The sequence below is a fragment of the Leptidea sinapis genome, chromosome 1 (genome assembly GCF_905404315.1).
Source record: "Leptidea sinapis chromosome 1, ilLepSina1.1, whole genome shotgun sequence".
Lineage (NCBI taxonomy): Eukaryota > Metazoa > Arthropoda > Insecta > Lepidoptera > Pieridae > Leptidea > Leptidea sinapis.
Window position 1 is genome coordinate 14362650 of NC_066265.1, and position 12916 is coordinate 14375565.

Here is a 12916-nt window from a genome sequence, read left to right on the forward strand (position 1 = left end):
ACGATGAAATTGATATGACGCTATTGGAAGAGCCCCTAGCAGATAGTCTGGGCTCTACAACGCGAAAATCAGAGCGCCTCCGCTCGAAGGTGGCCGAGACCCGCAAGCGGGACCACTCGAAGGAAGAGGAGGGTGACGCACCCCAAGGTTTGTTGCCCCCTAAAGTGGCAAGCAGCCTAAGGGGGCGGTCACGTACTCCAGTCCCGGCCCCAGCGGGCTCCGCATTCTCGAAAGCAGGAACTTACAACAGGGCTCGTGCGGAAGGCGAGATCGTCGCCGAAGACAAAATTGCGGATCTTCTCGAGAAGATCCGTGCGCCAGTGGGCGGGGATTCTGATTCCCAAACACCGGCGTCCTTAAAGGAGAGGATGACCTACGCGGTGGCCGTCATCAACAAAGTGGCCACCAAGTCCACAAACCCTTTTGGTCCCTTTGTAAGGGCCCTAAAGGATTCCTCCAAGACGATCTCTTGTGTAGTGGACGCACTAGTAGAGGGGGTGGTTCGTTTGAGAGCCGCGAATGAACGCCTGACGGAGCAGGTCGCTGACTTCAGCGTTCAATTTACCCCATTTTTTTTATGGAATAGGAGGACAAACGAGAGTACGGGTCACCTGTTGTTAAGTGATCACCGCCGCCCACAATCTCCCGCAACACCAGAGGAATCACAGGAGCGTTGCCGGCCTTTAATTTAGGGCAGGAGCGCGTTTGGAGCACCCAGAACAGCCGAAGTCTGCTTCACAGCAGACTGCTCTGTCTCCTTTCCCGTCGGACGCACACTTGCGTCAAGTTACTGACGCAGTTTGGAGGATGATGGACGGGCGGCTTGCTGGACTGGAGGCTAGACTGATTCCAGCACCAGCCTCCACTCGCTGCATCACAACCAAAGCCCGTTTCGGTCTCCAAACGGCTTCAAATCTCTGGAGGCCGCGTCCCAGCGCCAACACTGGCCGTTACTCCAAAAACGAAAAAAGCAGGACACTCAAACAAGACTGCTCCAAAGGCGGGTCGTGCCCCTGCGGAAACTGTGCCTGGCCCCTCCTCGTCAGCCTCCCAAAATGATGGCTGGACGGTGGTTAAGAGAGGCAAAAAGCCAAGCGGGAGGCAGATGACGACAACCTCCTCACAGCCCCTGGCGTTGAACATTAACAATAAGAGGACCCGAAAGCTGCAGCCGCCGAAAACGGCAGCTGTAGTGGTCACCATACTGCCGGAGGCGGCTAGCAAACGGCTCTCTTACGCTGCCGTATTCAAAAAGGCGCGAGACACCCTCGCTTCCGAATTCGGGTGCGTAGGTGCACGCCTGCGCCTCGCCCAGACAGGGGCTCGAGTTCTGAAATTTCCCGGAGCCGAAGGCGCGAAGACGGCGGATACATTCGCACAGAAATTGCGGGGTGTATTAGCGGAGTCGGATTGAGTACGGTTCGCCAGGCCCACCAAATGCGCAGGTTTCGGGCCTGGACGACTCCGTTTCTATCGACGATGTCCGAGTGGCAATCCAGTCGAAGACAATATAAGAGTCGGCACCATTCGCCCCGGTCAAGGAGGCCTTAGCGCAGTGTGGGTCAGCTGCCCGGTGGCAACTGCCAAGACCTTAGCGGACGCCGGCAAAATCCTTGTCAGTTTCGTCAATGCCAGGATTCCTGGCGGCGAGACCGATAAGGTGCTTTAAGTGCCTGGCGTCGGGACACACTCGTGCCAATTGCAGGAGCCTCTTTGGCTGCAGCGGTCTCTGCTTCCACTGCGGTCAACCGGGGCACAAGGCGGTGGGATACTCCGCTGCCCCTTACTGTGCAGCGTGTGCGGCGGGCAACTTGCCCGCAAATCATCTGACGGGGCAGGGCGGTTGCAAGCCTCCCCAGGCTTCCAAAAAGACTTCTGGGGGCCCAGGCTGCCTCCGGAATTCCTGCGACGCCGTCGCCCATAGAGGAGGCTGTAGAGACAGTCCAATAATGGACCCAGTCTCCAGCCTCCTTGTCCAGATGAACCTGAACCACTACGCCGGTGCGCAGGATCTCATCCTGCAAACCTTGGCGGAGTGGTCGATTGGTGTCGCAGTAGCTGCGAAGCCCTACTATGTTCCAACCTGTCCCAACTGGTTGGGTGACTGGGACGGCTCTGTGGCAGTCATCGGTTCCACAGCGGCTCATTCCCCGCCCTTGTCTCTAAGAGATATGTTGCTGCTAATTGGGGGGAAATCACCATATATGGTGTGTATTTTTCCCCCAACCAGAGTATGATTTTTTTTTATATTTCGAGGTTCTCCTGAGCAACCTGGAAACCTCGATACGGCGACTTGCACCTGGGCACGTCTCGCACGTACTGGGGGACTTCAACGCTAAATCCGTGGGTTGGGGCTCCCCCAGAACGGACGCCCGGGGCGAAGCAGTAGTGGAGTGGGCGGCGACAATGGGTCTCTGTCTTCTAAATAGAGGCTCGAGAAATACGTGTGTAGGCAGCAGGGGGTCGATAGTGAACCTTTCGTTCGCTACCCCTGCTGTTGCCGCACGAGTAAAGTAAAGTAAAGTATGCATTTATTCATGACATCACAAAACATATATACATAGTTAAATTAACAAATAAAAAAATACGGGGTCATGAAAAGGACACCCACTCAGTATTTTTGGAAATGATTTCCAGTACTGATTTTCAGTAGGTACCTACCAAGTCGACTCGTTGACAGTAGCTGTAGACAACACGGTTCCTTTTGTTATAGGTCTTAAAAGTGACCATCCAAAAATAGTAGAAAAATAAAATAAAAGAAACTAAAAGATCGAGTAAGGAACTGGCGTGTCCTGCAAGAGGTTGAGACGCTCTCGGCCATCTTTATATCCGATTTGAGCTCTCCCGAACCCAGGACGCCAGAAGGGGTCACACGGCGCGGCAATCTTCCTGCTTTCCGCGGTGGGCTGTTTCTAAGCTTGATAGGGACCTCCTGGAGGAGGCAGCCATACTTTACTCTTGGCTGTCTCCTCGGCCTCCACATGAGGAGGTAGAAATGGGGGCAGGCTGCTTTCGCGATGCGATTACGCAGATTTGCGATGTAGCCATGCCCCGCGTTCACGGTCGTCGGCCTCCAAGGAAGGAGGTCTACTGGTGGTCCCAAGAGTTGTTGGATCTCCGTGCAGCCTGCATTCGTGCCCGGAGGTCTTACACTCGCAGCCGGCAGCATCGCCGCGATGAAGGGGACGAGAACCGGCTTCACGAGGAGTACCGAATTCCTCGGAAAACTCTGAAGCTGTCAATCAGCCGCGCCAAAGAAGACAAGAGAAAGGAGATGCTGGAGGGTCTCGATCGTGACCCCTGGGGTCGCCAATATGGTGCAGCGCAAAAAAAGCTGCGTGCGCAGCCCCCCCCCTTACAGAGACTCTCCAGCCCAACTTCCTGCAGGAATCTGGTTGAGGGGCTTTTTCGGGAGCGGGTGGAACACGCGCCCCCGTCATTGGCCCCTTTGGCCGGAGATGACGAGGAGGCCGAAAGAGAAGACGTTCCGCCCGCTATAGAGGCGGAGATAGGAGCGGCTCTTCTACGAATTCGTTCGAAGAACACCGCCCCAGGGCCGGAAGGGATTCATGCCCGAGTGCTAGCCCTCAACCACATGACGGACCGCCTCAGGGAACTGTTTGACGCGAGCCTGGTGTCCGGGTGGTTCCCTGGCTGCTGGAAGAGTGGGAAGCTGGCTCTCTTGTCGATGTCGGGGCGACATGTAGACTCGGTTGCAGCCTACAGGCCCATAGTTTTGCTGGACGAGGCGGGTAAATTGTTTGAGAGGGTGATATTTACCCGCATCGTCCGACATCTGGGTGAGGTTTGCCCCGATCTGTCAGACGCCCAATTTGGTTTCCGTGCCGGGCGTTCGACTATCGACGCTGTAATGCGCCTGAGGGCTGTGGCCGAAGAGGCAGTGAGCTGCGGAGGCGTGCTGTTGGCGGTGTCGTTTGACATCGCCAACGCATTCAATAGTCTGCCTTTCAGCTGCATTAGGGAAGCACTCCTCTATAACGGAGTGCCGCAGTACCTGAGGCGGCTGGTGGCAGACTAAATAGAGGAGCGTACCGTCATGTACGAGGACCGATATGGATTCCTAAGACGTCGGCCCATGTCGTGCGTTGTGCCACAGAGGTCTGTTCTTGGACCACTCCTATAACATGGGGTACGACTGGGTCCTTCAAGGTTCCCCTCGGCGCTGGGCGTCATCTGCTATGCAGATGACACCTTTGTCACGGCTCGGGGGAAAAACTTTCAGGAGGCGGCGTGCCTGGCTACCAGAGGCGTTTCTAAGGTGGTCAGGCGCATCGAGGCGTTGGGCTTACCATCCTAGTTCGATGGTCGTCCCGGCTGGAGGCTCCACGTGCTGGATTTGCTTCCGTGGAGCCGCTTCAGCCGGTCATTGTCGAGAGGGCAGGGCGTCAGCACGGGGCTCTTTCCTTCCGACTGACACAGGTGCTTTCTGGGCACGGCTGCTTCGGGAAGTACCTGCACTCGGTCGCTAGGAGGGAATCTAGTCCCGCCTGTCACCACTGCGACTGCAGTGAGGACTCGGCAGTATTGCCGGCCTGGGTAATTCAGCGCCGGGCCCTCACTGCAGTCATTAGAGAGGATCTCTCACTGCCGGCCGTCATACGGTCCATGATCGGCAGCGAAAGGCATTTTACCGCGGTCACAACCTTCTGCGAGGACGTCATCTCGCAGAAGGATTTGGCGGAGCGGGCTCGAGAGGACGATGTCCACTCGGACCGTATCCGTCGCCGGCGAACCGGGCGGCAGAGGAGCGCCTACATGCGCCTCATGCCGCCCTGAGTGTGGCCGTGGGTGGACGGGACGGGTTTACCCATCCACCCGCCTTAGTGGTCAGCCGCGAAGGGGCGACGTCCGCGTGTACCTGGACGCCGCCTAATTGAGATTTTATTTAGAAGGTGGTGCCCGCGCACTTGCGGGCACGCACTAGGAGGAGTGTGTGATGATAGGCGGATGTGTTAATAACGCCGTTCCCAGACTCCTCCTACAAAGGCGCGGTATGGTGCACCGTGTGGTTTTAGTCAGTTCGATTCCGACACACCACCCTACCGAAAACCCCGGTGGGTTGACGGCCCGTGGGGGTTCCCACACGTATAAAAAAAAAGGTTATGTTAGAACAGTTCAAACAACGCATGAGGCGAGCGTAGCGGGCCGCGGCAGCGGCCGGCAAGTTGCAGAAATGAATTCGGTTAAAACTTAGTATCCCGTAGCACAAATTGTTATACGTATTATAAGTATTATAACCTAACCTCAAATTTTGACATTTTTAAGTCTTGGGACATTTTCATGGGGAGGAAAGAAAGGGAAACGCCTAGATAATTTTGCAAGATTTGTCAATCTAGGAGCTGAGTAATCAAGGATATAAAAGTGAGGTTATGTCTTAAACTATATGTTGACTGCTGATAGTAGGTTCATTAACTGCCTAGCTGCTAATAATTTTACAAAACTAGAGACAAGTTTCCTTGGAATTTAATTGGGTAGGTCCGTAGGTAGTTAACAAGCCGGTAACTCAACGAATACAACAAGAAACGAAGTGACAATGACGAAGCGTGTAGTTAGCGTTGAGGAACAAGGATTTCACTAGTGTCGATTTTTATGTCAATCGATTTATTCACTAAATAAAATAATTGCTCAGCTCTGTTTCCTCCTAAGAAAATAATATATTTCATTCATAATATAGTCATTCGAACAATAAACTATGCACCTAACTAATATTATCTAAGTAAAACAACTGGATCTTAATCTTTCTTTATTTTTATATTTTTTCGATTTGTAGATTGCAAAATGAGCTAGTTTTTTGTATTTCACATCAGAAAAATATACCTCTTTTTTAAGTATATTTCAACTTTTTAACATAAGCCCCAATAGTCCTTTAAAATATTTAGATCTCGACCTTGAAAAAAAACTTTAACTGGGCAATGCATATATCTAATGTTTGTAATAAATTGAGATCTGTACTAGGAAAAATTTTATCGCTTAAAGAAAATATTAAATTTAGATAAGTACATTAAAAGTCGTATACAACGCGCTTGCAGACTCACTGATATATTATGGTTTGGTAGTGTATGAGCGAACATTTATATCTTACATTAAAGACATTAAGAATCTATGAATTCAGTTGATTAAATATTTAGTAACTAATAAACTAAAGATAGCATGCAAAAAAGAGTATCATAAGCTATTTTATATATGTGAAATACTACCGATAGAACAGAAAGTCGAATATTTAATAGGTGTAGAATACTACTATAGTGAAAAGTATGAAGAGACTCTGCATAATAAATATAATACTGGACGAGTTAAGGAACAAATCTAATTAATAAAAAAAATATCAAATTATTACGTTAAACGTACATATAGATACATGGTACCCTATATATTTAATACGGCGCTGTATTTATTGCAGCGTTTTTCCCTCGAGGATGACGGAATTGAATAGTTTCTGGAGGGTCTTAAGTAGAGGGATACCACCAGCTCTCACAAGCTCAGCTGTTATTCCATCATCACACGGCGCCTTGTTGCTTTTAAGCTATTTTAGGGCCATACTAATCTCGCACAGGCCCTCGTATTGGCCCTCAGTAACTTAAAGAAATGTTTCTACAACCTCTCTAACATAAAATTGTTTGTCAATGAGTCATTTTAAAAGGTCTTTTGTCTTCCCGACAAAACATTTACATTCAAAAATGAAAAATGTCATGGAGGAAAGCACAGCAAAGAACAACTTACGATTCTGCTTTGTGCAAATTCTGCCTACGGGCTAGAAAAACTGAAACCTTTAATTATAGACAAGTCGTCGACGCTTTGCAGGCCTAAAATCACTACCCATGGATTACGAAGCCAGCCGAACTTTTTAAAAATGGCTGATTAATATAGATAAGCAATTGCTAACTTCAAATAGAAAAATTATTATGTTTATCGACAACTGCACAGCTCAAAGCGGACATACCACCATTAAAGTCAGTCAAAATATAATTTTTTCCACCAAACACAACATCACAACTTCAACCTTTCGATCAGGGTATAATTAAAAAAATTAAAACATAATACAGAAAAGAAGTTGTTCGAAAAATGATAGCTGATATGGAGCAAAATACGATTTCTTTTATCAATGTTCTTCAAGCAACGAGGATGGTGGACAAAGCTTGGCGAAACGTAACACGTCTTGCAGTAAAAAACTGCTTTAGAACTTGTGGTTATTCTTCAAAACCTCAGGAAATCATTGAAGAGTAAGATAATCATGTGCCTGAAGAATGGAATAAGCACATGTATGTGTTAAACATTACTTTTGAAGACTTCGTTACTTGCGATGATGAAATAGTCACAGCAGGGACGTTAACAGAGTTTTAACAGGTTTCAGTAAACAACTGCATTGAAAGTGATAAAGACGATGATTTTAATGACGAGCCACAAACTTCATCTACCAGCGTATCAATCAACGAAGCAAAAAGAGCTTTAACGACAGTACGATGATTTATAGAGAAGTGTAGCAACATAAAAATAATGTATTCTCTTCTCTATTTGTCATTGAAATCAAATTTATTTCAAAACTGTAAATTGTTCAAAACAAAAGAAAATCACAGTCTTTTTTAAATAGACTACACCTTTAATTGTTGTTTTATTTTTATGTAACGTGTGCAATGTGATTTAATAAATATGATTATTTATACCTACATCTATATTAACCTATCCCTAACATAGACCCTTGATAACTTAAAACCTCTATAACTCAAATATTTTGTGTGTGGACTTTACTCGTACTATACATTTTTAAGATGTTTATTAGTAAATTCTTAAATTGGCTAGGTGTTTCATAAGTTTTTGTGAGTTTTGGCGATAACCTTCGCGCCATGTCTAAGCGAAAGAAAAAGAAGAAACCTCCTGATGAGAAATTCCCTTTGTTCTCTTCTAGCGAAGAGAATTGTGATTTAGAAAATGAAGTCACCAAATATAAACCACATATGGTGGTAGACTATAATAGACGGTATCCAGAAAATAGCGTGGCAGTCTATGAATTTATCGTGTTCATCCAAAGCGAAGAAGACAAAAAACCTGTCGGAACTAGTGATATACTGAGTCTAAGCAGTTCTTTCCAAGTTTTTGTGAAATGCATTAAATACTTGAAAAAAAATTAACAAATTTAAGATCGAAGTAATCTTTGATAAAGCCAATTTGGCAAATGCATTTTTAGACAACTCCTCGTTCTTAAAAGTAATAGATATCATTACATCAATCCCAGCTTCATCCACTGAGTTGACCGGAGTGATAACTTAGTACCTGTAGATATGTCCAATAAATATTTTTAAAGCCCTATCGTTAAGCACAAAAAAATATTAGTGTCAGACGTACAATGAAGCGTGAAATATAAATGATTCATTTTCAGACAGTTGCAATCACATTTGCAAGCTCTGCTTCTCTTCCGGACTATGTCTATTTGAAGATGTGGAGATTACCAGTATTGCCATATATACAGTCCAGTGAAGCAATATTACCGATGTTTAAGGTATGGGCATCTTGCCAAATTTTGTTAGAATGCTGAAAGGTGTTCAATTTGCGGTCATGGACATTCATTCAAATCATCAGTGTAGATAAAGCAGTATGTGTTCATTGAATATTGTTATTTGGGGCAAATGCCCTGTCGAACAACATAGAAGATGAACAAATTTATGTAAGACTTTACTCATCTTTATTTAATGAAAGTAATTTCCTCACCATAAATAAAACTCCATTAGATATCTCTAAATCATTAATCAGAATAATTTAATTTATTCATTAATCAGATATTTTACATACAACATTAAAAAACAATAACACTTATCACATTAGACCCTCAAAGTAATTTTTTTAGTATTTGATTAACGCGAGTGTTACACATTTAGAGACCCCGCAAACTGCAGACTTTAGATCGGCCGATAGTTTGGTTGGTTTCTTAATCAGTATGAAGATGTATGAGAGTGCGCACATTATAACGATTCGGTATCGGCCGACAAAAAAAGTTTGATGGGCTACACGATTGCCTTCAACCTGAACCGTCAGCAAACTATCGACCGACTGTTAAATCAGTACAGCGCTCTTCTATGCGCGCACACCACCGATTGTTTAGTCGGCCAGACTCATCAATAGCCGATTTAAAACTAATAGCGAACTGTCCCTAAAACTGTCGGCCGATAGTTGTCTAGTGTGCCCACTCATCACAGACCCAACTGTTTAGTCGGGCCAGTGTGCGCACTTAACAGCCGAAACAATAGTTTGGTTGGTTTCTTTATCAGTATAAAGATGTATGAGTGCGCACATTATAACGATTCGGCATCAGCCGATAAAAAACTTTGATGGGCTACACGATTGCCTTCAAACTGTACCCGACAAACTATCGGCCAACTGTTACACCAGTACAGCGCTCTTCTAGGCGCGCACATCGCCGATTGTTTAGTCGGTAAGACTCGGCCAATATTCAAATTCAAATATTTTTATTCAAAATAGGATGTGACATCACTTATTGAAAGTCAAAAAAAACTACCACCCCTCCCAAAATGAATGCCTCAGGCCTGGCCTGACAGTTCAGTTTGCTCTAAGGTTTGACATCGGACGGTCATTATTCCGCACAGTGCGAGACTAGAACGGGATAGCGCCATCATAAAAAGCAATAATGACCGTCCGGTGCCAAATCTCAGAGCAGACTGAACTATCGGTTGTCGGTTTTTCCGACCCTTAGAAAAATTATGAAAAAAGAATTTTAAGCCAAATGCTTACTTACTTTAACTCTCATAAGTTACTTCATTTGAAACAACGGATGCAGGTTTTGAGCTTATCAAGAATATTTTTGATGCCTGGGAGGAATCACAGAATGCACTTGGCATCTTCTGTGATTTATCTAAGACTTTTGATTGTTCAACATTCAACGCTGGTCAGGAAGCTATGTCACTATAGCATAAAGGGAACTGCAACCGATCTTCTGATTTCATATCTAAATGTTGTGTATGTGTGCCTGCGACGCACACACGTGTAAACTAACAAGTAACAAGCGACATAAAATATCAATGATTAAACAGTGTGCTACAGATCGCCTTGCTTTTTAGTTGTGTCCGTCCTAGTACTGAATATTGGCGACGAGGATGGGATTTAATTTAGTAACCTTACCAAACTTTGACCACAACTCACTACATGGAGGACGTGGAAGTGTAGACTTACACAGTGGTTCATCGCGAACGATATCGACACGGTGAAAGATACGGAGGGAGTAAAAAGACGCGCGGTAAGTAAACAAACTCGCGGCGGACTTACTGCTACCTAAAGAAATACAGGAGGAGGAATACAGTACGAGGAAATAGTTGCCGTTCTGGACGGTCATTTCACCCCAAAGACAGTCGGGTTTAGTGAACGTCACAAGTTTTATGCCGCCACTCAACAACGACACGAGTCTGCGTCTCAGTGCCCGCCAGCGCGGGCGCTGCCGATCCTGTGCCGGTAGACCAGCAGCTGTTCAAAATCGGAAAACGACCTACTAATAATCATAAGTCAGTGGAGTGTCGTTTTGCTAATTACACCTGTAAAAAGTGTAACTTAAAGGGACATTTACAAAGAATGTGCAAAAAAATAATTACGTTGTTTCCGATGAGTTAGAGGAGGGCGACGATGACGGTAAGCTTTATTTACGTATATTAATACGTTCGTTAAAAGGCGAACCACTAATTGAGACTGTGTGTATTAACGGTATTAATTTAAATTTTGAAATAGACTGCCGTTACTGTCATGTCGCATAACACGTTTAACAGACATTTTAAAAATGTTCCCTTGTTTAGTACATGTAAAAGATTGCTTGGTTATAGTGGCAATCCGTTGAGGCTGATTTACACGTATCAAGTTGACTAAAAATTTACTAAATTTTAACTTAATTTTAAGTGACTTAACCCGTGTAAACAGTGAATTTAGTAAAATTTGCAAGTTAAAATTTAGTTGCAAGTAAACAAGGTAGAATAGATTTTTGTCTATTTTTCGGTTAAGTTGGTGGGCGTGGCTAATCACTTGACGCGTTTGGACAGGCAAAATTTAGTTAAATTTAAGTGAAAAGCATAAGCTGGCGGAGTGATTGCAACGTTGTTCCTACTTAATTTATAAATAAAAATCTTTCGAAAATATCGAAGTAGACGGAACAGACGACAATAAAGTTCATTGAAGAATACATAAAGGACGATTGTTTATGGAATATTAAAAGCTTAAATTACAGTAATAAGCAAGCAAACAACATCGTCTTGCCGCTATAGCGTCAGCCGTGGCGATTGCAAATTTTGGTGTTAAAGAAGTTGAAACAAAAATAAAGAGTATTAGATCAACATATGCGCAAGAATTGAAAAAAATTAAAGATTCATCAAAATGTGGGTCTGGCACTGATGACATTTACAAGCCAACTATAAAATGGTTTGATATGTTACATCAAGCATTAAATTCGGTGACTATTAGTGTATCGAGAAAAAAACACAGTAATTTGGTGAGTAAATGTATTTATTTATCATAAGAACATACTTATTTTAAACAAGTACAGCAAAACGTTTAACTAGTTTTAAATTAGCATGTTATATTTATTTTAATCAGGGATTGTCTTATTTATTTTTTATTTACTGCTTGCTACAACTTCAGCATATCATTCGCATTTGCCAATCAACTGATCCTTCTCCTACAAAATAGTCAGCATAATTGTCACGGATCATTCGGGCATCTCGAGATGAATGATTTTGAGTTGTCGTGGGTAGATCTTCCAATCCTTCTGATGGTACTTCTCTCCAATCACCTGGAATAACACGGCCATTGCGTGTGTCTTCAATGTCTACTGTTGGCGCATTTACATTACTTTTTGTTTTACGAAGCTAATTGTGTAGAGCGCAGCAGGCTTTGACAACCATGTCAACTGTGTCAGGGTTGATGGGAATAGGCCTTTCAAAAACTCTGAATCAACACGAGTTTGACCATTTTGCTAAAAGTGTTGCAGGACAGTTAAAAGCTATGCCTTTGCTTTTGGCGCTGGAAGCTCAAAAACATATCCAAAACTATTTGTCCGATATGCGTATACAACAATTAATGAACAGTAGTAGAACCGTTTTACTCCATCGCCTTCTTCAATTAAGCATTACCTTGAGTCCCCAGAACCTTCACAATCATGTATTGGACAGAGTAACCGTTTTACTCCATCGCCTTATTCAAATAGGTATTACGTTGAGTCCCCAGAACCTTCACAATCATGTATTGGACGTATTGGACAGAATCCTCAAAGTATTCCTGCAGCAACTCTGGACAGCGTTTCTACAGTAACACCTCCATACAATACAATAATCCCCAATCAGGAAGAGAAAATTCTATAATATTTTATTCTCAAGCTGGAGATTATCACAAAGTATCCTTGAACCTGATATTCTGTCACAAGCAGTAGCTTCTATTGTGTAGGTCGAGGAGCAGTAATTTTGTTTATTTAGTTTGTTTAATTGTGAGATAATTAATGAAAATTAACATGTTTTTTTTTCTTTAATAAGCTGAGCTAATTATTAAAATATTAATAAATAAATACTGAGTGTAAATATATTTTTTCTTACCTTTATAAAATCTTTCAACGCATGAAATATAGCGTCACACACGTAAGGCAGCATCAAACATATACTTGATTTAGAAACTCTAAAAAAGTGAGATAGACTGCGGAAACTATTTTCAGTAGCGAGAAAATATAACACAATATGTAATTTTAATATTAATGCAGAGCGCATCACAGTATCTCTTTTCTGTATCTCATGTTGAACTTTAGATAATAAGTAATTGAATGATTCTTCTGACATCCGCAGTGCAGAGAAATACTCATTTTTATCTTCTAGTTCATGAAACAAAGTTGTACTAGCGCCATATTCATTTCTCCTGCTTATCC

General features: G+C 43.9%; 1 protein-coding gene across 1 annotated transcript; it reads left to right on the forward strand.

Moving 5' to 3' along the window:
* Positions 1–7143: 7143 nt before the first annotated feature.
* Positions 7144–12181, forward strand: LOC126979606 (uncharacterized). Its single transcript, XM_050829019.1, has 5 exons — positions 7144–7167; positions 7241–7280; positions 11274–11489; positions 11924–12070; positions 12177–12181. The coding sequence occupies exons 1-5, from the start codon at positions 7144–7146 to the stop codon at positions 12179–12181; spliced, it is 432 nt and encodes a 143-aa protein (XP_050684976.1).
* Positions 12182–12916: the final 735 nt, after the last annotated feature.

Coding starts and splice junctions, on each gene's coding strand:
- LOC126979606 (XM_050829019.1), top strand. CDS start 7,144: ATGGTGGACAAAGCTTGGCGAAAC. Junction 7,281..11,273: donor GAAGAATGGAATAAGCACAT/GTATGTGTTAAA, acceptor TTGCCGCTATAG/CGTCAGCCGTGGCGATTGCA. Junction 11,490..11,923: donor TGTATCGAGAAAAAAACACA/GTAATTTGGTGA, acceptor CAACTGTGTCAG/GGTTGATGGGAATAGGCCTT.